This window comes from Camelus ferus, chromosome 32 (assembly GCF_009834535.1).
Source record: "Camelus ferus isolate YT-003-E chromosome 32, BCGSAC_Cfer_1.0, whole genome shotgun sequence".
Taxonomy (NCBI): domain Eukaryota; kingdom Metazoa; phylum Chordata; class Mammalia; order Artiodactyla; family Camelidae; genus Camelus; species Camelus ferus.
In genome coordinates, this window is record NC_045727.1 from 2,145,483 (window position 1) to 2,171,158 (window position 25,676).

General features: G+C 35.3%; 2 protein-coding genes across 8 annotated transcripts in view; one reads left to right on the top strand and one right to left on the bottom strand.

Moving 5' to 3' along the window:
• KNTC1 (kinetochore associated 1) overlaps positions 1-8,486 on the bottom strand; it is a 64,088-nt gene extending 55,602 nt beyond the window's left edge. The window contains 3 exon segments of the mRNA XM_006178117.3: positions 610-730; positions 5,901-6,072; positions 8,191-8,486. Coding sequence (XP_006178179.2) covers positions 610-730; positions 5,901-6,029 — 250 coding nt within the window. The 5' untranslated portion in view covers positions 6,030-6,072; positions 8,191-8,486.
• Positions 8,487-8,549: 63 nt separating this feature from the next.
• On the top strand, positions 8,550-25,140 carry RSRC2 (arginine and serine rich coiled-coil 2). 7 transcript variants are annotated; one of them, XM_014553609.2, is made up of 11 exons: positions 8,575-8,687; positions 12,708-12,769; positions 13,687-13,730; positions 14,528-14,605; positions 16,182-16,394; positions 17,432-17,635; positions 18,639-18,761; positions 21,195-21,274; positions 22,360-22,592; positions 23,042-23,131; positions 24,156-25,137. In XM_014553609.2, the coding sequence occupies exons 4-11, from the start codon at positions 14,598-14,600 to the stop codon at positions 24,333-24,335; spliced, it is 1,131 nt and encodes a 376-aa protein (XP_014409095.1). In that variant the 5' UTR covers positions 8,575-8,687; positions 12,708-12,769; positions 13,687-13,730; positions 14,528-14,597; the 3' UTR covers positions 24,336-25,137. The 7 variants fall into 7 exon arrangements, with proteins under 7 accessions (XP_032327975.1, XP_006178096.1, XP_006178097.1 ...); XM_032472084.1 differs by lacking the exon at positions 14,528-14,605 and having other exon boundaries at positions 8,550-8,687; positions 12,613-12,769; positions 22,363-22,592; positions 24,156-25,140; XM_006178034.3 differs by lacking the exon at positions 14,528-14,605 and having other exon boundaries at positions 8,550-8,687; positions 12,613-12,769; positions 16,204-16,394; positions 24,156-25,140.
• The last annotated feature ends 536 nt before the right edge of the window (positions 25,141-25,676 follow it).

A 25,676-nucleotide genomic window follows, 5' to 3' on the forward strand; every position in this document is an offset into this window, starting at 1 on the left:
CTCTGATTTCTCCTCAGCTAAGGTTTTTTTTTTTAATTAATTAATTAAATTTCAGCTGTTCTTACGCAAACACTTCAACCACCATCTTCTCTCAAAATTTCAGCAAAAGTTTTCACAATATTTTCACCTATTTTCCAGCACAATCACTGACTTGTCTGTACCTTAATTTACACTTAAGTACGTATTTGCACATACATACTTGAAGCTCTTTAACTCAATGAAGAATTAATTCATAAATAGTTCTAAAACTTTTCATAGTGCTGTATGTTCTAAAAGTATTCAAATATCTGTTGATGGTACTGAAATTATGTACAAGATTTCAGGAAGTTGAACATAATTGGGCTCAACTGTTTTCTGAAGCATTCGAATACGAAAATCATACAAGTAAATTGTTGCTTTCCATGTATGTTTTCCCTTCAACTTATTGAGAGAAGGGATCATCTCAGCATCCTTTGCATCTGGTACTTAGCACAAGACGCTCAAGATTGATTTCTTGAAATCAGTCCAATTTTGAGTCTTAGAAATAATAAAGAAAAGGAAATGGTGTAGAAATTTCTAACAAGATGTATCTGACTTCCGATTTATTCTATTGCATTACATTAGACTTACCAAATATAAGATGCAATTGAAGCGATCTACAAATACTGTCCAATAGTATCACTGACTGGTCCACTACAATGATAAACCCATCACTTAAGCTGTATGCTTGTATTTGTGGATTTAATGAGGCCTGTGGGAGGGAAAAGCATGACTAAAGTAAAACATTTTTATACACCATTTGACAATACTAATCAATAGTGTCATCATAGTCCCAAGCACAAGCCTTTTTTCTTTAGCACATATACCTAATTAGGCAAGCTTTTCATATGCAGTATCTTAAATCCATTCAAAGCCTAAAAGAGGGAAACAGCCCAGGGTTGCTAGGGAAGGGCAAAGGATTCCCAAGTACAAGTCCTTGTGTCCTAAGGGTCGATCTTAACACCTGTAGAAGCCAGCAGGTATTAACATAAGTGAATGAACCAATTCTGGCTGAAAGTCTCAGTGTCTGGGATACCACAGGGAGGAGGAATGTGGTGTACTGTGGACTGGGGGACACAAGGCCCCACATAAACTAGAGAGAACAGATTCAGCTAGATTAAAGCTGCATGGAAATGTGACCCTGGCATGGTCACAGCTTCCAATTTACCAAGAAAATCTGGATCTTTCTGTGAAAGATTCCAGTTTTTAAATATTGGCAGCTAAGTCAATGTTTCGAAAAACACATGCAAGCCAAATGAGTCTCCACTTCGCAGCTTCTGCTGATTAGTTTCCCACACATATGTATCTTGAAGCAGTTTGGACAGCTTAGTGGTTGAGAATGCCCTGTCACTAGCTGAGTGATCTCAGGCAAATCCTTCAATGGACTCTCCTGGAAAACAGAACTAATGATGATGATGATAATAATAACAATAGTAATAATACCTACAACACGGCTGGTAGGGAGATTAAACGGATATGTAAATGGCTTAGAAGAGACCTTTGCCCATAGGGTATGCTTGACAAGTATTAACTATTCTTATTCTTCCCTGACAAACTAAGCCAATCAGTTCATTTTATGCCTGTTTCAATGGTCACATTCTCCAGGTGTAACTCGAAAACTCCACCACATTACTGACCCCTTTTATAATCTTAATTTGCTTATTAAACTAGTGAAAAGTTACAGCAAAGCACTGCAGAGAAGGAACTGTGCTGCACCTTCTAGGGATCAACCCAGGCTGTTCTCTTTGCTTGGGCTATTCTTCCTCCTCTTCTTTTTTAATTTTTTAAATTTATTTTATTTTTTTGAAGAGTGACATATATTTATTTAGGGTTTTTTTTTGGGGGGGGTAATTAGGTTTATTTATTTCTTTATATTTAGAGGAGGTACTGGGGATTGAACCCAGGACCTCATGCATGCTAAGCATGCGCTCTACCATTTGAGTTATACCCTCCCCCCTTGCCTTTTAAGACTTTATTTTTTAAGAGCAGTTTTAGGTTCATAGCAAAATTGAGAGGAAGGTACGGAGATTTCCCATATATCCCTTGTTCCACACATGCATAGCCTCCAATGTAATCAACATCCCCCACCAGCTGGCACATTTGTTGTAATTGATGAACCTATACTGACAGATCATAATCATCCAAAGTCCATGGTTTACATCATGGTACACTCTTGGTGCTGGACATTCTGTGGACCTCGACAAATATATAATGACATATTCACCATTATGCTCTCATACATGGTATTTTCACTACCCTAAAAATTCTCTGTGCTTTGCCTATTCAACCCTCTCTCCAACCCCCAAACCCTCGCAGCCAATGATCTTTTTACAGCCTTTTCCTTTTACAGAATGTCATATAGTATGCAGCATTTTCAGGTTGCCTTCTTTCCCTTAGTAATAAACATTCAAGGTTTCTCCATGTCTTCTCATAGCTTGACAGCTCATTTCTTTTCAGCGCTGAAAATATTTCATGGTCTGAATATACCGCAGTGCATCCATTCACCTACTGAAGGACATCTTGTATGATTCCAAGTTTTGGCAATTATGAATAAAGCTGCTATAGACAACCATGAGCAGGTTTTTGTGTAGAAATGTTTCAACTCATTTGGATAAATATGAATCATGATGCTGGGTGGCATAATAAGAGTATGTTTAGTTTTGCAAGAAACTGTCCAACTTCCAAAGTGGCTATACCGTTCTGCATTCCTACCAGCACTGAATGAGAGTTGCTCCACATCTTTGTCAGCATTTGGTATTGTCATTTTTCCGTATATCGGCCATTTTAATAGGTGTTCAGGGGTATCTCATGATTGGTTTAAATTGCATTTTCCTGATGACCCACCATGTGGAGCATTTTTCCATATGCTTCTTTGCCACCTGTATGTCTTCTTTGGTGAGGTGTCTGTTAGGGTCTTTGACCCATTTTTAACAAGGTTATTTGTCTTTTTATTATTGAGTTGGAAGAGTTTTCCTGGATACAAATGCCTTGTAGGATGATGGATGATCTGCAAATATTTTCTCTCATCTGTGAGTTGTCTTTTCACTTTCTTGTCTGTATCCTTTGAAACATCAGTTTTTAATTTTGATGAAGCCCAATTTACCTATTTTTTCCTTTGGTTGCTTGTGTTTTTAGCATCATATCTAAGAAGTCTTTGCTTAATCCAAAGTTGCAAAGATTTTTTTGGATTGTATTTTTAATTTCAAATTCCTTCTTCATTGCTGGTATACAGGAAAGCAGCTGACTTTTGCATCTTAACCTTGTATCCTGCAACCTTGCTAATAATCGCTTATTAATTCCGCAAGTTTGTCGATTCCGTCAGATTTTCTACATAATCATGTCATGCGTGAACAAAGAGTTTTATTTCTTTCTTCCCAATCTGTATGCCTTTTATTTCCTTTTCTTGTCTTATTGAACTAGCTAGGACTTCCAATATGATATTGAAAAGGAGTGGTGAGAGGGAGTAGGCTTGCCTTGTTCCTGATCTTGGTGGGAAAGTTTCTTGTGTCTTCTACCATTATAGTTTTTGTAGCTTTTCATTAACAAATTGAGGAAGTTCCCTTCCATTCCTAGTTTACTGAGTTTTTATTATAAATGAGTGTCGGATAGAAAATATTGAAAAAATGCTTTTTCTGCATCTATTGATATGATTTTTCTTCTTCAGTCTGTTGATATGATGGGCTGCATTGATTTTTCTTTCCAGTTTTATTGATATAACATTGTGTAAGTTTAAGGTGTACGATGTGATGATTTTATATTCATATATGTTGTGAAATAATTATCATAATAAGGTTAGTTAACACATCTATCACCTTAGCATTAATTTATTTTTAAATGTTGAACCAGCCTTGCATACCTGAGATAATTCCCACTTGGCTATGGTGTATAATTCTTTTTATGTATTGTTGGATTCAATTTGGCAATATCTTGTTGAAGATTTTGCATTTGTGCCGATGAAAGATATTGATCTGAGGTTTTCTTGTAATGTCTTTGTCTGGTTTTAGTGTTAGGGCAATGCTGGCCTCAATGAGTTAGGAAGTATCCCTTTCTATCTTCTGAAGGAGATTATGGAGAACTGGTATAATTTTCTACCTATTGTTTGGTAGAATTCACTGGTGAACCCATCTGGGACTTGTTCTTTCTGTTTGGAAGGGTTATTAATTATTGATTCAATTTCTTTAATAGATATAGGCCTATTCAGACTGTCTACTTCTTCTTGTCTAAGTTCTAACAGATTGTTTCTTTCAAGGTATTGGTCCATTTTATTAGGTTATCAAATTAGTGGGCACAGAGATGTTCATAGTATTCCTTGATTATCCTTTTAATGTCCATAGAATCTGTGGTGATGCCCCCTCATGCATTTTTGATATTAGTAATTTGTGTCCTCCCTCTTTTTTTTCTTAGCCTGGTTAAAGGCTTATAGATTTTACTGATCTTTTCAAAGAATAAGCTTTTGGTTTCATTGATTTTCTTTACTGATTTCCTATTTTCAATGTCATCAATTTTTGCTCTCATTATTTGTCTTCTGCTTACTTTGGATTTAATTTATTCTTTTAAAAGTTTCCCAACTGGAAACTTAGATTTTAAATCTTTTTAGAAATTAGAAAATCTTCTTTTCTAATATAGGCATTCAATTTCACTCTAAGCACTGCTTTCACTGCATTCCACATATTTTGGTAAGTTGTGTTTTTATTTTCCCTCCTTCTTCTCAAGGCCCAAGTCAAGTGCTAGTTTCTTTACAAAATGCTCTTTAAATTGTCCCAACCCACAATGAGCTCTCCATCTGCTGAATTCCTACTGCATTTGCTGTCTGTACCATTCACTTGATATTTGGCATATACTGACTTGCACAGCTAGGTATCTTTTAGTCCTTGTGTCCTGTCTGTGTAAATTTAAGGAAAGATCCTAAGAAGAAGAAATAATGTTTCCTTACCAAGTGCCTAACAAGGACTTTGAACATAGCATTTGTTACAACTGATGCTCCAACCTAGTAACACGTGGAATTTTAGTTCCTAACTTTATTCAAAGCTTAATACAATTATTTTACAACAGGAGCCCCCAGAGGTCAAGAGGTACCTGGGCCACGTCCATGTTTTAAGGCTGCTGGTAATATTAAAAAATAAAGAAATACCACTTTCTTATTACAGAGTTTATAGTAAACTTTTGCCTTTAACAAATAAATAATTTAATATGAAAGAATATAATACAATTTATTTGTACTACTCATCATATTTATAAATTCTATAATTTACAAATGCCATGAAGCAGTACAGTCTGACGATAGGATGCAAGCTGCATAAAAAATGATTTTTTTAAAATCCTATCAGCCAGTTACTTTGAATACATATAGAAATTAACTTGAAGAAAAGTCAAAAGCCTACATTTGAGGCAACATTTTCCACAGAAGACAGAGAATAAGGTTTCAACCCTGGAGTGAGAATGGTGGAAACAGTTATTAAAAGAGGTGAATTAAAATATAAAAAGAAATGCATGGAAAGGATCAGATAATCTCAAATTCAGCAGAGTGCTGAACTCAAGGGTGGAGTATGAAGAGCATGGGGTCAGGGAGGGACCCCAGGGGCTTGCTTCAATTCTATTGGTAATGTTGTATTTCCTAAGCTGGTGGTGGATATCCTTTGTATCATTTTATACATATGTGTATGTCCAAAATGTCAAAATGAGCTATGAAAAGTTCAGTTTTGGAAATGCTGTCTGTGAGATGATGCAGGGGGAATTCAGATGGAAATTTCCAGTAATCTGAACCTCGAGTCCCTGAGAAAGGGCTACATTCATTTATAAAACATCTACTATGTGGCTACCAGTCTTACTAAGCACTTAGTACAAATTTTGTGAATGAAAATGGTCAGTGCCATAACCATTACCTTTTCCGAGGAGATCTTTGCTAGTAAATCTACTTGATATAAAGCAGTTCCGTGTTCTTTTCTTGAACCAACACTTAGGTACCCACTTCCTGTATCATCACTTGTTAGCAGCTCAATATCATTCCACATGTTTCTGAGATTGTTTCTCCTGGGTCAGGAACCAGTGATTACCCTATGACAACAGATAAAATTAGAGACCAGATTACATTGTTGCATAGAATCCAGTTCCTTGGGAAATAAAAAAGCTTTATCAAAGAAAAAAATTTATATATAAATAGACACACATCAATAAATAAAGACTTCTCTGTCTTCAGGTTATTTCTGTGGTCACTAGACACTTTGGACCATTAAGATAAACAGAACTAGAGCTCAGGTTATTGCCAGAGAAGAACATATTGGTTTAGGAACACAAGTAAACAATTCCAATCTTACCAATGTATCCTAGAGCTTCCAGAATTTTGTATGTCTAGTTGAAATTAAAACAAATTTTCATTTGAAAAAAAAACCTTTTAATCAGTACAGCAATAAATTGTGAAGGCTCTGAAGTCAGGCTGTCTGGGGTATCTTAGGACAGTAGGGTTTCAGATGAACTTTAAAGAAAAAAAAGTCAATTTATGTTTCCAGTATCGTTGTACTATAAATGAAAATGTTAAGGAGAGAAGGAAAAAAATGGGTTAGGTTTCTGATTGGACCAAAGAGCATATCTGTAACCTTAGGAGTCACTTAACTACTATCTCATTAGCAAAGACTTATGTAACTCATTTCACTGGGTCTGGGTGGGCGAAGAATACTAAAATGAGAAACAATCCTTGAATCAAGACTAGTGGGGAATGATAACATAATAGTTACAGTTGTTTTGATACGTGCTCACAGAAATGTTTTTAAATCTATGGAAAGTACAGTACAGGGAAGAAATGATTTTTGACTTGGTGCTCTATCACACTTACTGGCCAGTTGTCCTGAAGTAACAAGTAGCTTAATCTTTCTGTTCCTCAGTTCTCATTTATAAAATAGGAATGTAGTTGTATGTAGCTGGAAAGGTCACTATGAGTTTTAAATATTCACAAAACAGTGCTTGGTTCATGGTAAGCACTCAATTTTAAATGTTAGCTAACTTAATATTGTTACTTGCGGAAGCAAGTAACACTTGGGCTAGAAATTTAAGGTTGATAGGAGCTTCTTCAATATAGGAAAAGAGTTCTTACTATGCAAGAGTACAAAAACAAAGCATGTTAGAACAGACAATAGCTTAGTGGCTGTATTTGGGTGGGAGTTGGGAGGAGATTAAGACAGGAGGGACGGGTTAGAGTGTATACTTTTATAGGTCTCAGTGTCCCACATCTGTAAGAAATAGAGAAATACCATCAGCCTCTCAGGTGTATAACACTCACTCATTCAACAAATGTTTATTGAATGCCTACTATATGCCAAGTAAAGCTGGGAATACAGCTGTAAAGAAGACAAAAGTTCTTTGCCATTATGAAATTTCTATTCCCGTAGGAAGGACAGACAAAAATAAAACAAACACGGTACTGAGTAGGCAAAATAGTTTGAAGGCATTACTCATTTAATCTACACAACCCATTTTACAGCTGAGAAACATCAGTCAGGGACTAAGTAAACGGCCAAGGTCACCTAAATCAAGTTAATGATGTAGCTAGACAAGACTCAAATTCATGCCAGCTATTAACAGTTGTACTGCCTCCCTATGAAAAAATAAGTGAACGTACAACTACAAACAGTACTCAAATGAATGGTGGGGAGGGGCGCATAAGAAGGACCTGTTTGGGAAGGGAAAGAGATAACAACTGGGCTGAGATTCGAATAGCAAGATGCCAACTATGCACAACTCGGGGAACAAAGATGCAGGCCGAGTGCAAAGGCTCAGAGGGTGGAATGAGTTTGGGGAGGCTGCTGGGCCATAGAAAGAAAGGAAAAGTGTGGGAGCTAAACGAATGGGTGGAGCTAAATAAATCTTCTATTTCAAGATTGGGTTTCATCCTCAGTACTAGGGAGGGAAAGATACTAAGCAAACGAGTGACATGATTTGATTAACAATTTGAGATCAATGGGGCTGCTGGGTGAACAGAGTTAACGAATTGAAGTCGTTTCAGTTAGGCCTCCAGGCGTAAATCCTTTCAGCTGAACACTGGGGCCGGCAAGAACCGACTCCAGCCTCTCTCCCGCCAGCGTCTTGAGGGGAAAACACCCCGAAGAGAGCTGAGGCCTCTGCTGTGTCGACCTAATCCCATCCCCAGCTCCCTACAGCAACGCGGCTCCCTCTCCTCACCTGCAATTGAAGAAACTGAAAAACAAGTTTATCGCTCCTCTTCCTGACTCCCACAGCCGCCCCTGACCTCTTTAGGGTCCATCCCACAGGTTTAAATTGGCGGGAGAACATCAAGCCCAACCCCTTTTACGGCGGCCAGAGGGGGCCAAGATTGCTTTAGAATCGAACTAGGAAGTCGCCCCACCCTAAGTTCCACCAATTCCCACAATCAGGTTGCGCATTCAAGGGTGTGTTATCGGCCCCGCCCCTTCCCTGGATTTACACGCCCCCTTTAAAAGGATAACCAATCAACGTCGAACGGCGTTGCTACAGAAACTCTTATCACCACCCCTTTTCCTCCCAGCGAGCTGTGCGACGCGCCGGGCCTTATCCCCTTTGTGCCATCCGGGTCTCTCGTGTGAGAGAGTCAGTCTGTGGCGAGGCGTCGAGTCGGCCGGTACTGTTGAAAGCGGCGAGAGGAGGCGCCGCCCTAGGGGCCAAGACCCTAGACTATGGCGGTAGGTGCTCAATTTGAGTTTGTAGTCAGGGTTATTTTTCTGCTCCTCTCCGAAGAAGAGGTGAACGGCTCCCGGAGCTGTTGTCCGCGTTTGTGTGGACAAAATGGCGGCGCGGCCTTCTTCTGCGCCCGCCATCATGGTTGCCTGCTGCAGGGAGGGGGAAATAAGGCGGTGTCGATGGGGGTGGGGAGCTTCTGGGAGTGTCTTTTTTTTTTTTTCTAGAACTTTCCTCTTCATCCCAGCCCCGTGTTCCTTTGGGCCACGGAGTTGACTCCGGTTAAGCTTACTCGCTATGGTTGGTGATTTATATTGAGTTTCGTTAGGGTTTAGACATTTAACGATCGTGGTGGGAAAGGGCTGAGGAAGGAAAAAGAGACCACGGATCATCTCTGAAAAGTGTTGGGTAAAGGCGGTCCTTCTAAGGGATAGAATGTGAGAAGAGAGTAGTTCTGCAGCGATTTTATTTTTTTGGCTGCACTCGATGATTCTAGTTGCATAACTTCGATTACTTTTCCGTCTGTGTAAACCTTAGTTTATTCCTTAGTAAGCAGCGAAGGAAGGTATTGATGGAAGGAAGTAAAAATTAGACTTAATTAGGAGAAGATTTTGAAACTACGATTTCTGTTTGCTGCTGTTTTTGCAGCGGCTCCTGATGTAATCATTTTGAAGTCTGAGAAACATGATCAAGTCCTATCATTGGCATTGTTATTTTCAATTTAAGAGTTCCTCACTAACCCGTTTAATTTTAAATAAAACTATAGTTCTCGAATTATTTCCTATGAAAAAAAAGCCTGCTTTGGGTATAAAATGCCCAGTCCTGATGCATCGCATTATGGTGTGATTACTTCATTTTAATTAACCCAGATAAAGAAAAATGCAAGCATTTTGCATTTCTTTCCACTGACTAAAAAAGTTGTATTTTCTTGTTTTCAGAAATAAATAGGACTATTAAACTTAAGTTGTAAAGATTAAAGACCTGTAGTTTACCCATCCTAATCATTGGGATATCTGGAATTAGGAATAGTTTTCTGCCCCTCTCCCCGCCCCCATACTGAATTGATTGGATTTAGAACCGATTTTTTTTTTTTTTTTGGACAATTGAATTTAGAATCGGTTTCAAACAGTTGGCAGGCTATTTGGTATCTCTGTAACTAATCGATTTAATGTTTTCCTTTGTTTAAATAGTATCCCATCCTCTTGATACACTGTTAGTAGAGTGTGATATTGTTTTACTTGGGCTCAGATATTTTAAAAAACCAATTCAAACATCTTTTTATGCAGTGCCTCGTTCAATAAAAAGACGTGATCCCCTGGAGAGGTGGCCTAGTATTAAATCCACTGTACCCTCTTTGCACTGGAAAAACATTTGTATACTATGTCTTGAGTGTCATTAGGGTTTTAAAGAAGATGTAAATTTTAAGAAACCGTGGTGTACTAATAGAGCAGATGCTGGAGTGGAGGGCATTTTTGCAGTTAGCATTTAAGATTTATGTATAGATCCCTGCTAATTAAAGTCTTAGAAATTTTCAGAGAAGTTTTAATACTCAATTGATTTTATTTGGATATTTTTGTTATGCTACTATAGAATATCTTCGTGGAAATAAAAGTTTTGCCTGGCCTAAGTGCCACCCGTTATTAATATCTGTTTGGTGATACAGTGGTTTTTGCTGTTGTCCTGCAGTATATTCTATAAAAGAAAATGGCTGTAAGTGCCTTCCCTTAAGGCAGGAATATTTGACTTCCCTATTGCCAGGTTTCTGTGATGTTAATAAGCATTTGATGGAAAAGTTATTTCCTGGGCTAGATGCATACATTTCCTTGAAAAGGTTTTTAACTAGAACTATAAAAGTGGATGACACGTGCTGGCGGTTCAGGAATGCTCTCTCTGTTGGGCAGAAAAGTGGCATGCGTTGAGGAAAGTGATAGCAGTGCTTTAAAGTTTTTGCTGTTGCTTTTATTTTGCTAAGTGTAACTTTACTAACACACAGCATGTCGTAGTCTGAAATAGTACTTAAGAATAGGGATAAGAACAGGAATGAAAGTGACCAGTGTAAGTTATGAAAATCAGCATCGTCTTTATTTGTGTGATACAGTATCATGCATTAATAGTAGACAGCAAAGAGAGCAGTGTCTTAGTTCGAAGCAACTGATGTTGCTGGATCTCATCTGTAAAGTGAGAAACTTGAATGTGAATCGAAGGGATAAGAGCCTTCTGCACAAAAACTTAATGATTCTAGAAATCATCCAAGGAAACTAGAGAAGCATATATGCTCAAATGAGCCTCCCCAGTAGTTAGTTGGTTTCTCCTGTTTCTTACTGGTTTTCTGGTAGCATTGTTAGAGGCTTAACACCTAATTTTTCTGTCATCCCAACTAAGCTTTAAATCCTTCCCTTTTATCACTTTATTCCTGGAGTCCCGGGTCTAGTTAGGTGCATTTTTGACCCTAATAAAATAGTTGTTGAAGTAATGCACCCTCTCACACTTTATTTGTTAAAATACTCCCTGTTTAGTTTACATGGTGTTTGTTTTCTGGACTAATTAGAAATTCATTGTTCCTCCTGCTGAAAATGTATAGTAATTCATTATTTATCCAATCCAGATTTCTTTCATAAAGGGCAAGGTAGTAAAAATTTTAGACTTTGTGGACCACATAGAGCACACAGTCTCCGTCACATTTGCTTGCTTGTTTTAACAGCCTTTTTAAAAATGTAAGAACCATTCTTAACTCACCGTTCAAACTCAGGCTGTAGTTTGCCTGCTCCTGTACTAAGTAATCAACTCCCCAGACATGGTGACTATTTTCATATTCCCTCTCTGGTTAAATAGGTCATCATTGTCCACCTTCCACATATCACTGTAACTGTTTACTCTGCCTTTTATCAAAATCTGACTCAGGAACATTCAGATTCTAGTTTCTCCTTAAAGCTTTTTTCCTATGACTCATTAAAAAATTTTTTGTGTGTGTGGTACTCTTGTTACATGTAATTTGGACCATGTCTGCAGAGCCACAGAAATACTTTATTTTTAATGGAAAACTAATAACTGGTCTTCATTTCTTCACGTTTGATTTCTGTTCTGAGTACTGTCGTGATCAAGGCAGGTGAAATTGCCTTTTGTAACTGGAGAACAAAGAACTGATATTTAGGTAATGGAACCTACTCTCTTAGGTATCAGGTTTCTGGAAAAGTGTGTATGTTTGATTATTGTTTTAACTTTTAAAAACTTTATGTTGTGACTTTATAAAGTGCTTTAAAGCAGAAACAACTTAATGTTTCCATAGCCCAGAGCATATGTGAGGAGAGGCAGACCATATTTTGCTGCAGCACTGTGCCAAGGGGCTTTCATTAAAGAGGGTTAATGAAATTAATATTGGGTTCTCAGATAGGTAAGTTTATTTTCTGTTTATTCTTTTATAATATTCTAGAAACATTCCCTTTGCTTTTTAAGATTTTACAGTTTTGAGTCTAACCTCTAACGGCTCATTTTAAATGCCTTTTTAACATATGCCGATTTAAGTACAAGTGTTGGTTAAGTCAGCTAAATAAATTTACAAATCTAAAGCAGACTCTATTTTCTCTGCTTAAATATTTATTGGGAACACTTGGGACCCTTATTTTCCACTTCCCCTATTTTATATTAAGCTGATAAAAGTTATGATTTTTAAAAATTAAAAAAAAATAGATCTGTGTAATTACACGTGTCTCTTTGATATTCGGGTTAGTCGTGAATTTATTCAGGCCTACTTATCAGGTACAAAGCACATTTAGCTACTTGGAAATCACCTGTTCTTATTTCTTGATTTTCTTTTTTTAATTTTGTAAAACAAGGATGACTGTCTTTCCTCCCCCCCCCCACTCTTTTAAGAAATTAGAAAAGTTTTAAATGCAGTTAAGAATTTACAGCTATTTTTCTTTAAACTTTTAGGCTAGTGATACTGAACGAGATGGACTAGCCCCAGAAAAGACATCCCCAGATAGAGATAAGAAAAAAGAGCAGTCAGATGTATCTGTTTCTCCTAGAGCCTCAAAACATCATTATTCAAGATCACGATCAAGGTCAAGAGAAAGAAAACGAAAGTCAGGTATGAATTGCTGGAAATGGTAATTATCACTACAGGCATTTTAACAATGCATGTAGAACTGTGTATAAGACATAAATTTCATTTACTGGTATAATTAATGTGTGTTCTTCCAATTGAGAAATGGTTAGTGAAAATATATTGGTAATTTTCTGTAGAATTTTTCAATTATAAGAAATACAAATGTCCTAATACAGGGTTTTTTTTAAAGGAAAAAAACTAGACTGATGTGGTATAGAAAATGCTTGATGTATTGTCGATAAATCAATAATTAATGAAGTAGCGAGGTGAGAAGTAGAATAGAAACGAATTTAAAAGTTTTAAGACCTGGGCTCTAATTATTACCCTTTGCCCCCACAGATAATCATCAACAAAATGGTTCAAATGTAATTTTTATCTATATAGTTGAAATTGCACGCTATTATCATAGCCAGTTTTGAAAGGAAATTTTTCTGAAATACAACATCCTTTTGACTACTTACAACGCACCAAATGTAATTTAGCCTATTTGTTTTCTCTTGCATTCTTTGTTTCTCTTGTTTTTAAGTGTAACCTCTAATAAGACCTTTCTGCTGTGTACTAGGAAACAAGGAGGGCTGGTTAGAATGTTTTGTAAAATATTGGGGATCTTTGACCACCAAAAGACAATGTTTGTCATTGTCATAAAACAGGGACTTGGGGAACTTTTTTTGCTCACTTACTTGATTATATTTGGGTTTGCTCAGATTGCTTGATTTGCTTCAAATATGTACAGTATTAATGGTAGAATGATCCTGCCCCTGCCATTAAAAAATAGGCTTTGGCGGATGATTAGTAAACAGATTTAGTTAGCTGAATGGACAGAGATTGTTGTTTATATGAGTTGGAATTTGTGTTTGAGTTATTTCTGTATCTTATGGTGAATTTTTGTGTGTTTACAGATAATGAAGGAAGAAAACACAGGAGCCGGAGCAGAAGCAAAGAGGTAATTAACACTTTGTAGTGAATAGGCACTTTAAAATACTTGTAAAGTATCTGGTAGAAATGTTTGTGTGAATATATGATATTGTCAAGGTAAGTACCAAAACTTGAAATTTTAAAGGTTTAATTGGGTTATAAAATAAGCATGATTTGGATTCATCATTTTTCAAGAAGATAGTTGTTTATATGAAAAGTTCATTCAGAAACTATTAATTATATTATGTTGTGAAAATATTCACAATAAAAATTTCATATGAAGAATATGATTGGTTTTTTAGGCCTGTCACACAGAGCTTCCATTAATTTGAGGTCCCGAGTCTCCTTATGCCTGATGACTGCTCAGGATTTTTAGATAGCAATCATCTTTAAGTAGCACTACCCTAGATACCAATGGGCTACTTTTTCTTTATGGAAGACAACAAGAGTCTTTTTCATTAGTAAACTAGTTCGATTCCCTAATAGTATTGAATCGAAATAAAAGCGTCAGTGAGGGACAGCTGGAAAGGTAGTGATGACAGCAAAAGTTGAGGATAAAGACAGCAGCTATATGGCAGAGGAGTTAACTTGCCCACCTGAGAAGACAAGAAATGAGCCAACAAAGGAAGAGCAGAAGTAACAGCCAAAAAGGGAGGAGGAGTCTCATGGGGGCTGGGCAAGGGACTCCTAAAACAAATGTGGGCAGGGACTTCACCTCTTCCCCTAATGGAAGCTCTGTTAAATTTTTAATTTAGGAGAGTTTTTGTGAAAATGACTATTTTGTTTAGCTCACATGATAACATTTCTATAATAAATCATACTCAGCGTGCTAATGCGCGAAGAGACTGAACTGAAGACGCTGCAGACTCAGATAGCAAAATAATAAGCCTACTTCATGATAAGGTAACTATTAGTCATTCAAACTCCTATTTCCCTTAAGTATATTTTAAATCAGTTAAGGGTTTTAATGGTTTTTTTTTTTAATAATGTTATGTTTGGAAAATGGTTTGAAGTAAACTCTAAAACTTTTGTAAGTTTAACCATTTAAAGCTTTTCCAGTTTGCCACTATATGGCAAAATCAAGGAAATACTCTTATAAGCTCATTATAGAGAACTGGCAGTGAAACTAAAATTTAGCTGTGTCTCCAGGTCTCTTATTTTTCTGCAGAATAATAAATTGACCCTTTTCAGATATATCACCATGCATGTTTGATAATGTTTGACCAAAGTTTTTTTTTTTTTTTTTTTTTTTTTAAGAAAAGTTAATCTTGAGTGGAAGGAAGCATGGTTTAATGCTATGGTCTGTTTTAGAAAATATGAGATAAGTGTCCTACTGTGGTGGAAAACGGTGGCCTGGGCATCAGAAGAACATGGGGTCTGGGTTCAACTCTCCTAATATGAAGCTTTGTGACTTTAAATCTTAACTTAGTCATATGTGAAGTAAGGAGAATTAGAGGATCTGAGTTTCCTTCCAGCTTTAAAATTGTGAGTCTGAAATGTCCAAGATTTTAAGCTTTAGCTGCGAGATAGATTTGACAAATCTTAATGTGGGGAAATCTAATGTTTAGTACTTTCTAATTCAGTATGAGTGTAGGATGGAGACTTGATCATACAATTAATTTTAGCTCAGTCTCTGAATGCATATATTGTGAAAGCAAAAGCCTTGGTTTTTATAATCCTTCAGAATATGGGGGAAGTATGTATTCATAATATAGGGATTAATTATGTTATACTAGTTTGATTTCATAAAAATTAAAACAGGTATGGTTGCCATTTTCTACCCTAGGTACAGGAAATGTTAATAGAACTCCAAGCCTGTTGGGATATTACAAGATGAAAAGTGATTGCTTCACAGTTTAGACATTGGGAGAAAAATCAAGAAAGAGCCATGTTTTTGAGAGGATGTGGCATTATAGCTATTAAAAAGGACACTTCAACCCTACGTAAAGTAAATTAAAGTTGCAGAAAATACTAATGCTTAGGTTGATTTTATTTAGCTACCTAATTGGAAATGCATTTTCTGGTGCATTTCTTTGTGTCCTTCATTTTCATCATTGTTAACTTTTAAACTTAAATACTATATACTATGCATTTAGAAGTTGATGTATATACATGGTCTGCTTCTCTAAAAGGTTTGTTGGGAAAGTGAAAAAATTTTGATACGTGTGTATTTCCCTTATTCTTTTAGATAAAAGAAACGTCAGGGATTCTTCTTTTCCTGAAATAATGGTTTTTCAGTATTATTTCATCATTGAAAGTCACTTTCATTGTGATTGAAAATATTTTGGGGTAGAAACTGCATTTTGGGGGTTTATAAAGAAAAAGTAAAATTAGCATATATATCTGCAACATTTGGGTGATGTGAAACTAGATCTGTTTTTAATTTGCCACACACTCCTAAGGTTACTAATGTTGCATCACAACATTTTTGCTATTGATACCCATACTAACTCTCTTTGTTGCACTATTTTCCTGAAAGAACCAACTTCTTCTTAAAACAGGCAAGAAGACATGAATCCAAAGATAAATCCTCTAAGAAACACAAGTCTGAGGAACATAATGACAAAGAACATTCTTCTGATAAAGGAAGAGAGCGGCTAAATTCATCTGAAAATGGCGAGGACAGACACAAACGCAAAGAAAGAAAGTCATCAAGAGGCAGAAGTCATTCAAGATCTAGGTCTCGTGAAAGGTAAGTTTTTTCTAAGTTTGTGCCTTTTAGAGAGCTTTTAAATTACATAAAGTTTCACGTTTCACATTCCACATTCACATAACCAAGCAACACCTTAAAAAAAAATCTTAGAAAATTGGTATTTTTGGTTAACTTGATCCATTCTTTGTTTTCCTTTTTCAGTTTTATTAGAAATTATTAGTTTGACTGCACATATACATTATATTGCATGTAAATACATATATATAATATACTGCACTTTTTTTTTAGTTTACATATATGTACAGATTGTTTCTAAGAACAGATTAGAGCTTTAATCTTTTTAACTTGATCCATTCTTTGGCCTATTAATGTCCACTAATACCTGGTCTTGTGGTCTTTGCTTCCTCATAAAGGCAAAAATGGTATCCAAGAGTGGGGAACAAGGGGTGGGTATAATTAGCATATTCATAATTAACAACTATATTTCTTGATTTGTCCTACAAAATGAAAAAAAATCATTGCTGAACTGTTAATACAGTTTGCCAGTATAACAGTCCTTTTTACATTGCTGATGGAGGACTTGTTTGTTGCTAAACTCTTAAGTTTTCTTAGGTATAGATTAAAAGAATTTTGAGAAACTGGATCATGTTTTGAATTTTTGTGGCATTTTTGTTTTAAGAAGCCATTGTTTAACATCATATACTTGGAGACCTCTATGGGGAGTGTATGTGTAATATCAGATTTGGTCAAAAAACTTTCAGAAGTGAATAACTTGCTTGTTACTCTTAAACTTAAGAAGTAGTTTGGTAAGGCAATAGACTTTAAACTGTTAAACAGAATCTTAAATTGGGACATGTTATTACTTTAACTTCACTGTCTTCCATCAAACAAGAACAAAGGTCTATCTTTGGTTATACCTCCTTCCATTAAAAACTTCAATTATCCTTTCTATACACAACCCAGAATAGTTTATTGCCTGTCTTGAGTGCATACACTTTAAGTAATTAATTCATAATGTCCGTAATTGAAGGCACAACTCTTAAAAGTAAATAGAAACTTGTGCACTTTAATTTCAGGCGTCATCGTAGTAGGAGCAGAGAGCGGAAGAAGTCTCGATCCAGGAGTAGGGAGCGCAAGAAGTCAAGATCCAGAAGCAGAGACAGGAAGAAATCACGATCCAGAAGCAGGGAGAGAAAACGTCGGATCCGATCTCGTTCCCGCTCAAGATCAAGACACAGGCATAGGAGTAGAAGCAGGAGTAGGACGAGAAGTAGAAGTCGGTAGGTATTCCTCATCTTGAGTAAAATCAAATAGGCCCCTCACAGGGTCTGTCGGGTAAGGCTTAGAGAGGCTGAGTAACCTGCCCGAGAAACCCAGTATCATAGTTACTAAATGGTACAGCCAGGACCGGGTCCCAAATGTGTCTGAATGTGAAGTCATACGTGCTTAACCCAGCATACTGCTTATACTATCTCAGCTATTCAAAAAGATGAGCTTATTAATTCCAACTTGTCTTGATTGGAAGGAGGCTTTGATTTGTTTAGACAGGAACTGTAATAAAAAGCACTTAATTATGGATATTCAGAGAATATGTTTATTCTCTAGTCATATAAGACAGTTTATTAATAGTACATTATAGTCACAGATACTGGTATTGAAGTAGTGGGAAAGCTTTTTTGTTAATTTATTGCTCGTTAAATCAGTTGTCTAATTTGAATTTTACCAGTTAGAGGGTGGGTATAGTTCAGTGGTAGAGCATGCACAAGGTCCTGGGTTCAATTCCCAGTACCTCTATTTAAAAAAAAGAAAGAAAGTAATGAACTTTGCCAGTTAGATTTAGTCACTCTAAGGTAGATGATAATTTCACCATTAATTACCTTTTTTTTTTTTTTTTTTTAATAGCCATTTGGGCAGTTCAGGTCATGGAGATTCTAATATTGACCACTGATACTTTTTATTCTGATCAATGTCTGTTTTTTATTTTTGTAATTCTTTTGGTGGTTTATATTTTGTGTCTACAACATTGGGTGTAATGGTAAAAGGTGGGAAACAACCTATATGTCCATCTGAAACAGATGATTAAGTGGGTTTATAGAAAACTAACCTTATATGCAGGGAACTTGGGATGCCTATGGAAGATGTACGACAGAAGAGAAAGGGCTCAAAATTTATTTCCTGTACCGTTTTGATTTTTATTGAACCATGTAAATATAATTGGTTTTGATTCAACAAAGTAATTATTACTGGGTAATACTGAGACATGTAAAATATGATTTATTAAAGAGATAGAAAGAAGAGAATTGAAAAACCAAGAAGATTCAGCAGAAGTTTAAGCCGAACTCCTAGTCCACCTCCCTTCAGAGGCAGAAACACAGCGATGGATGCACAAGAAGCTTTAGCTCGAAGGTGCGTGTATTTTTTATTTGATGCATTGTTTTTTTCCTTGTCATCTTGAAGTACTCAAATGTGTGGATATAACAAATACTTTCAGTCAGAGAATTCACATAATTAAATCTAGCCATGACTGTGTGGCACCTTTGTGATATACAACTAAGTGGTTTGTTGATTTTCATCTTAAAGATTTACTTATTTGCACAACCAGAAGGATTTCTGTGTCTGCAGCAAGCAGTTCCTCTTTTTCCTTCATGATTAACTGATTCATTTTTCTCAAATCTGGATTCTTAAATATTTTTAGTTTGCATTTGAAATTTAAAATCTTGGATTTAAAAACTCTTAAGCTTGCCTTTAAAACTATTTTGTCTATTTTTTGTTTTTCCTTTTTAAGAAAACAAAGTCTGAAATAATGAAGATGGCAAATAGTCAGCCTATTTATTTGATCTTGTAAATTTTACTGCTGACAGCATAGGAAAATCATTGTATTTTTAAATTTTCTAGTGTTTCAAAGGTGGGTGATTGTGGGACTACACACAGCAAGGCTATCTAGTTGAAATCTATCTGCAAAACCATTGAAAAGATTGCCTCCTAGAGAAAGGCAAGAAGTAAGGTAAAATCCAGGCGCTGGTTTGCAGGTTTTCCCATGTTCTGAAAACTAAAATCTTTTGATTTTAATTTTTTTTCTTTATGAAATTGAGTTTGTATTTTTTTTTTCATTACAAAAATACAGTTATCACAATGTAACCTGATGGGCTGCTGCCCTACGAACCCAGCCTGGCAGAAACTCCAGCTGAACAGCAGCAGCAGCAAAGGTGTGAGCTCATCCCTTCGTTCCATTCACCTTAGTGAATGGTGGTGGTTCCAAACCTGCAATGACCATTTAAAATATGCAACCTATAGTAGTCAATCATTTTCTTTCTGAAACTCAAATCACCAGAGTTAGGAATAATTTTTACAGTAGCTGAACTGATTTATAAAGAATGGCCCATTAACTCTGATCATGGATTTTTTAAAGCCCTAAAATTTGTTCTTAATTTGCTGTAGGTTAATTGTGTTTTAATTTTTGGATTTTATTAAAGTTGAATCTATCACTAACATCTAAAACTTTTTTTACTTAAAAGTCTACGTAGTGATTTTTCAGATGACAACTTTACATGAAATGCTCTAATTTCAGAATACCAGATTATTTCTTGGCTACATTGAAATTTGAAGGGTGGTATTTCTGTTAGTAAACTATAGTATGTAAACCGTTTTTTGTTTTTTTAATGAGGACTATTTTAAAACTGCTTTGGAGATACTTTTAATATCAGTGGATTTACATTTTAAAGTTAATCCTAATCAGAAACTTTTTTCCAAGGACAAATTCAGGTCTGTACTGTATGTCTGTCTTCAATACATACTGAAGGGAACAAAATTTTAGATTGTTACATTTTATGTAATTTCAGCAATTGATAAAGCAAATGCCAATTTACAACCATTGTGTTTATACCCATATAGCACCCTCTCAAAAAAAAAAAAAAAACCCACACATTTTCCCCAATCCTTGCTGCCCCTTTATACCATATTAAAGGAGGGAAAAGGTGGTGTAATTTAGGATTGGTAAATCAAGGAATCTTTGGAAGAAAAGGGGTTTCTCTCTCCGGAACTCATTTTGAAGATAGCATTACTTTGCTGTATAGCAAGTAGGTACTGACTTGACAGTGCATTTAGTTTAGTATGTGTATTCATTAGTGAATTTAGTGTGAACCAAAATTTGTTTTTGTTTTGTTTTAGGATAAGTTTGTGTTTCACGTTTCAAAAGCTGCTAGTAAATTTCTTCACCTCCTGAAAGTAATTTTCTAATACTGAGTTTTTTCCCATTTTATTAGATTATACAGAATGGCAATTAGGGTTTGCTTGCCCTTTTTAAAATTCTTTATTTCTGACTATTTACTTTTTATTAATTTAGAGACTTGATAAAATCTCTATAAATATAAAAATCATTGTCTGCATGTTTTGGTTGGCCTTATTCTCTATCAGCCTCCCCTAAGAAGCATTTAGGTAGTTCTGTAAATATTGTATATAGTCTAAGATTTTCTCAGCTCTCAACATATTTTCTGAGTATGTCTATTTGCAAGATTTAATTTGATCCTTAACTCCTGTAACCAGCACAGTTACTTTTATTTCTTAACCATTTTAACCATTCTCTATGGGAACTGTATAAACTATTAACAGTTGTTGGCTATTCAGTGAATTTAAAAATATTTAAAACCAGTATTGGTATTATTTGACTGATACCATCTTGAGAATGATTACCTTTTTCCCCACACACAGATACCAATTTGGAGAAGATGTTAAACTTAATTAAAAATTCCATATAAAATGTCTTCTGCTTATATGAGTATACATATAGAGGTAAATATTGGCTTTATATTGTTTTTAATTTATTTAAATTGTTTTTGACAGGTTGGAAAGGGCAAAGAAATTACAAGAACAGCGAGAAAAGGAAATGGTTGAAAAACAAAAACAACAAGAAATGGCTGCAGGTAATTTTTAAAATTTATTTTGGAAGTTTGGCGTTTTGTAAAAAATTCAGAAAAGGAACAGGAAGAAAATCACCTATGATCACTACTGCCCATCAGTGTGCTATAAACATCTTTTTTAAATTACTATTGAATTGTGAACATGTTAATTTTAGTGTTACTTTCCTGCTTCATAAAAATCTTCATGCATATATGTTTCTGATTTCATCAATGTAGATAATTTTGAGAAGCGAATAGTGACTATTCTTGTTCATGTAGCACATTAACCATCACCGCACATGTCTTATAGTTATGGTTTTAGAAATGCAGTTTGTTAAAGGATAATAAACTTAAGTAGAATATGTATTATATCTTAACTGTTTAAGCAGTCAGGTTTTTTTTTAGACATGACATGAACACTGCCTGAGGATGATTTAAAGGTGATTAGATGGCTTGTATGAAACATAATCTGGAAGGTATTTTTTGTTGTTTTTCACATTCCTACTAAATAGTGGTACTTTTAAAAATAACCTAAAATTTTATAATCTTCCATTTGGTTTTTATACATAATTATAACAATTTTTATAATTGGATTCCCATTATGATAGTAATGTCAGATTTTTTAAAGTTTATATTCTGTACTGACAGAAAAAATGTAATTAGAACAGTCCTTGTTTACAGAAGATTGACTCAGTTCCTAACTCAACCACTTAAAATGAAAGTACCAGGCATGGCACTTAACTTTTATAGGACTTGGGCCTAGTATCTGTTAAATGTACATAATACCCACTTAATAGTTTTAAATGTTTTGTATAAGTTTCAAATGAGATGTTGTGAAATCATTTTGTAAGGCTATAAAGAACTGTACAAATAAAAGTTTTTAGGGTATCTATAAGGGATCATATACAGAAATATTTGTTGATGAATACATTGAATAAATGTTTGCTAAAATGTTACTGCATTGTAAGCTAACACTCAGTCATTTCCATATATTTGGTGAAAATATCCTACTTTTTTGCAGATTAGTAGCTATTTTATATTTATATTAACACTGTATTACTGAAAATCAGGAGGTTTGTTTTAGTTAAAATCCATACTTGTCTCTTTAGCAGCTGCAGCAACCGGAGGTTCCGTCCTCAATGTTGCTGCCCTGTTGGCTTCAGGAACTCAAGTAACTCCTCAGATAGCTATGGCAGCTCAGATGGCAGCCCTCCAGGCCAAAGCTTTGGCAGAGACCGGAATAGCTGTACCTAGCTATTACAACCCAGCAGCTGTGAATCCAATGAAATTTGCTGAACAAGAGAAGAAAAGGAAAATGCTTTGGCAAGGCAAGAAAGAAGGAGTAAGTTCTTTTATTCCCTCTCCTCTTTTCTCATTTATTCCTAATTAGCAGTTGCTTAGGAAAATAAATTTGGATTAGAAGAGATTAGTTTGGGTTTATCTTCTAAGAACCTGACAAGAATAATTTAATTTGCAATAGTTATTTAATACTTGGGGGGGGAATGCATGGTCTAAGTCAAGATTTCAAAGGAAACCCGTATTTCCATACATTTATTAAAGGGGAAGAGTTTGTTCCTTAGCTTTGATATTTTTTCTTGAGAGATTTTATGAAGTATTAGTAATTCTTTGTGTCATTATTCTATAGTAGAAATCTTAAAGTAATTTATAAACTCCATTGATGCCATAAGTGCTATTATTTCTTTTACTTAGACTATATTATGGAGAGATTTAATATGCTAATAAAAGATATTTAAATTGTACATATCCTAAAAATCCAGTGTTTCTTAACAGGACAAATCTCAGTCTGCTGAAATATGGGAGAAATTGAATTTTGGAAACAAGGACCAAAATGTCAAATTTAGGAAATTAATGGGTATTAAGGTGAGTTATACACTTCATATTAAATTTCATATTAACATATTTTTAGAATAACATTGGTTCTCAACTCAAATGTTATTTTAGTGGTATGTCACCTCTGGGTACTTTCTAATGCTTTTTTGTTTTATGTTCTCATTGATTTCACAGAAATAACACACCAATGTTTATTGTCACTAGTTGACAGTTCAAATTGTTCAACATAAATTAACACATTTGTTGATTATTACTGTTTATGCCTTAGGTGAATCTTGTTTGCAATCATAAGCTTCTCTTAGTAAATAAAAATGAAATTGTAAAAACGGAATTAATGAATTTGCTTTAAAAAAAATGATAGTCACTGCCCATTTAAGGTTAACTACATTTAATGAGGGTAGAACCTTCTTAACTTTCAGTGTTTCAAGGAAGCTTTTTTGTTTTTTTAAAGAGGATCTAGAAAGTTGATCTTATGCTGAATGACATGTAAATATACAGATAAGGTATTAGGTTTTACACAACCTAAATCTGGAAAGGTCCACAAATGTTCAGTTCATTTTTCATTGAAGGGAAATTTGCCTTAAACTGAGCTGCCCAGACCTGGCTATTTTCAAACATGTCAGAGGGCCTTTGTTAGCCTTCCTTGCATTATTCTTACCTCAGCTGCCTATGTGACTCTCTTAATCCTGGGTCCTGCCCAAACAGTCACCTTTTTAGTCTTTCTCGCCTACATTTTTTAAAATAGGAAGCACTCTATCCCCATTTCTTACTTTACTTTTCTCCGAGTCATTTATTCACACACTGTCAAGCATGTTCTGTGTGTTCTTTTTCGTGCCCACTGAAATGAAGTTGATCTTTGTCACATCCTACTCTGTCCCAGGATCTAGAAAGAATATTGCCTTGCATTCCATAGGAGCTGAATGACTAAATGGAAGGCAATTAAGGTCAAATATGTACCCCTAAAGTGGGATCTACCAGTACTTTTAAGTGAGAGAAGTACTTCTTAATTCGATGTAAATTCATTTTAATAGTATATTTTATATCTGTTATTTAGAGTGAAGATGAAGCTGGATGTAGCTCTGTTGATGAAGAAAGTTACAAGACACTGAAACAGCAAGAAGAAGTATTTAGAAATCTAGATGCTCAATATGAAATGGCAAGATCACAAACCCACACACAGAGAGGAATGGGATTGGGTTTCACATCATCAATGCGAGGAATGGATGCAGTTTGAAGATCACACTTAATATCTGGGACTTTATAGACTTCTGGTTCTGATGTCAGGTCCTTGTTCACCAAACAGCTAGCATTCTAGCTTGCATGGGTGTTGCATTGACTTTAATTTATTGAAAAATACAATTTTTTTGTAAATATCAGATCAGTGATACTGGTGTTAGTGTTGTTATCAGGTTATACCCACTTCCATTAAACTTGACAGTACTATAGGAGGACAATATTTTTTAGTTCATGAATTCTACTTTTCGAATATATAAAAGCTGCAGGTGGGGTAAAATCTCATACATGGATTTTTCGTGTCCACTGTCTTGTGTACTTTTGTACTTAACCTTGTACAGTTATTTTCATCTCTTGAAACATGAAAGAAATGCTATGTAGATGTTCTTTAGAAGATCTGGCCATTTGGTACATTATCCAGCACAAATAAGCTGGGTGGTGATGATAATAAACATGGTTTTCTCAAAACTGGTGTTAATTTAAGTTACCTGGAATTCTTATTTGAATTTGTTTTATGGTATCCGTAGCACTTTGCAATTGCTAATTAGAAGACTGGCTAGGATTTTTTTTTTTTTTTTTTTTTTTTTAAGAAAAATTAACTGCTATAGGCAATACCATGGTGAGCAGAAATGTAAAAGGAAGTTGGGAGGAGTGAACAAACTAAAGTAATACTGTTTTCCTACTATTATAAGGGACAGAATTGGTGTACAGTATTTGTTAAATATTCCATGTGTTATTCAGGAAATAGATTAATACATTAAAGGGATGTAAGCACTTTTATTTTAATAAAGTGCCTTATAACATGCTCTTTGTATGCCCTTCGCTCATTATCCCCTTTGAAGTCTTCTCTAGCATAAAGTATGGATACGAAAGGCACATGTTAACTGCTTCCTGTTTTTCTGCAGTGTCTTAATGAGCTGGCCATACATTATGAATAATACGGTTCATCCTGCATTCATCTAGAATTTCAAGAACTTTTGTAGGCAAGTTGAAACAGATTAAACTAATTTTGACTCATTTAGTATAATATCCAAAATAATTGAATAGGTAATCAGTATTTTTAGTTGAGATTTTATGTTCTTATTTTCATGCTTATTTTTGAAATCCAGTGGGTATATTATATTTTAACATCCCAGTTGGAACTAGCCACTTTTAAAGTTACCAGTAGCCGCATCTAGCCAGGGGCAACCATCCTGGACAGTGCAGACTTAGAGGAAGGCATATAGGTAATTGTCAGTTGCATAATTAAAGAAGCAATTACTGGAGTCGAGGCAGGGGCTAGTTAACTGCTTGACTCAATTTGGAAATGTGTTCATTGGGAAAATAAACATACTCCATAGTT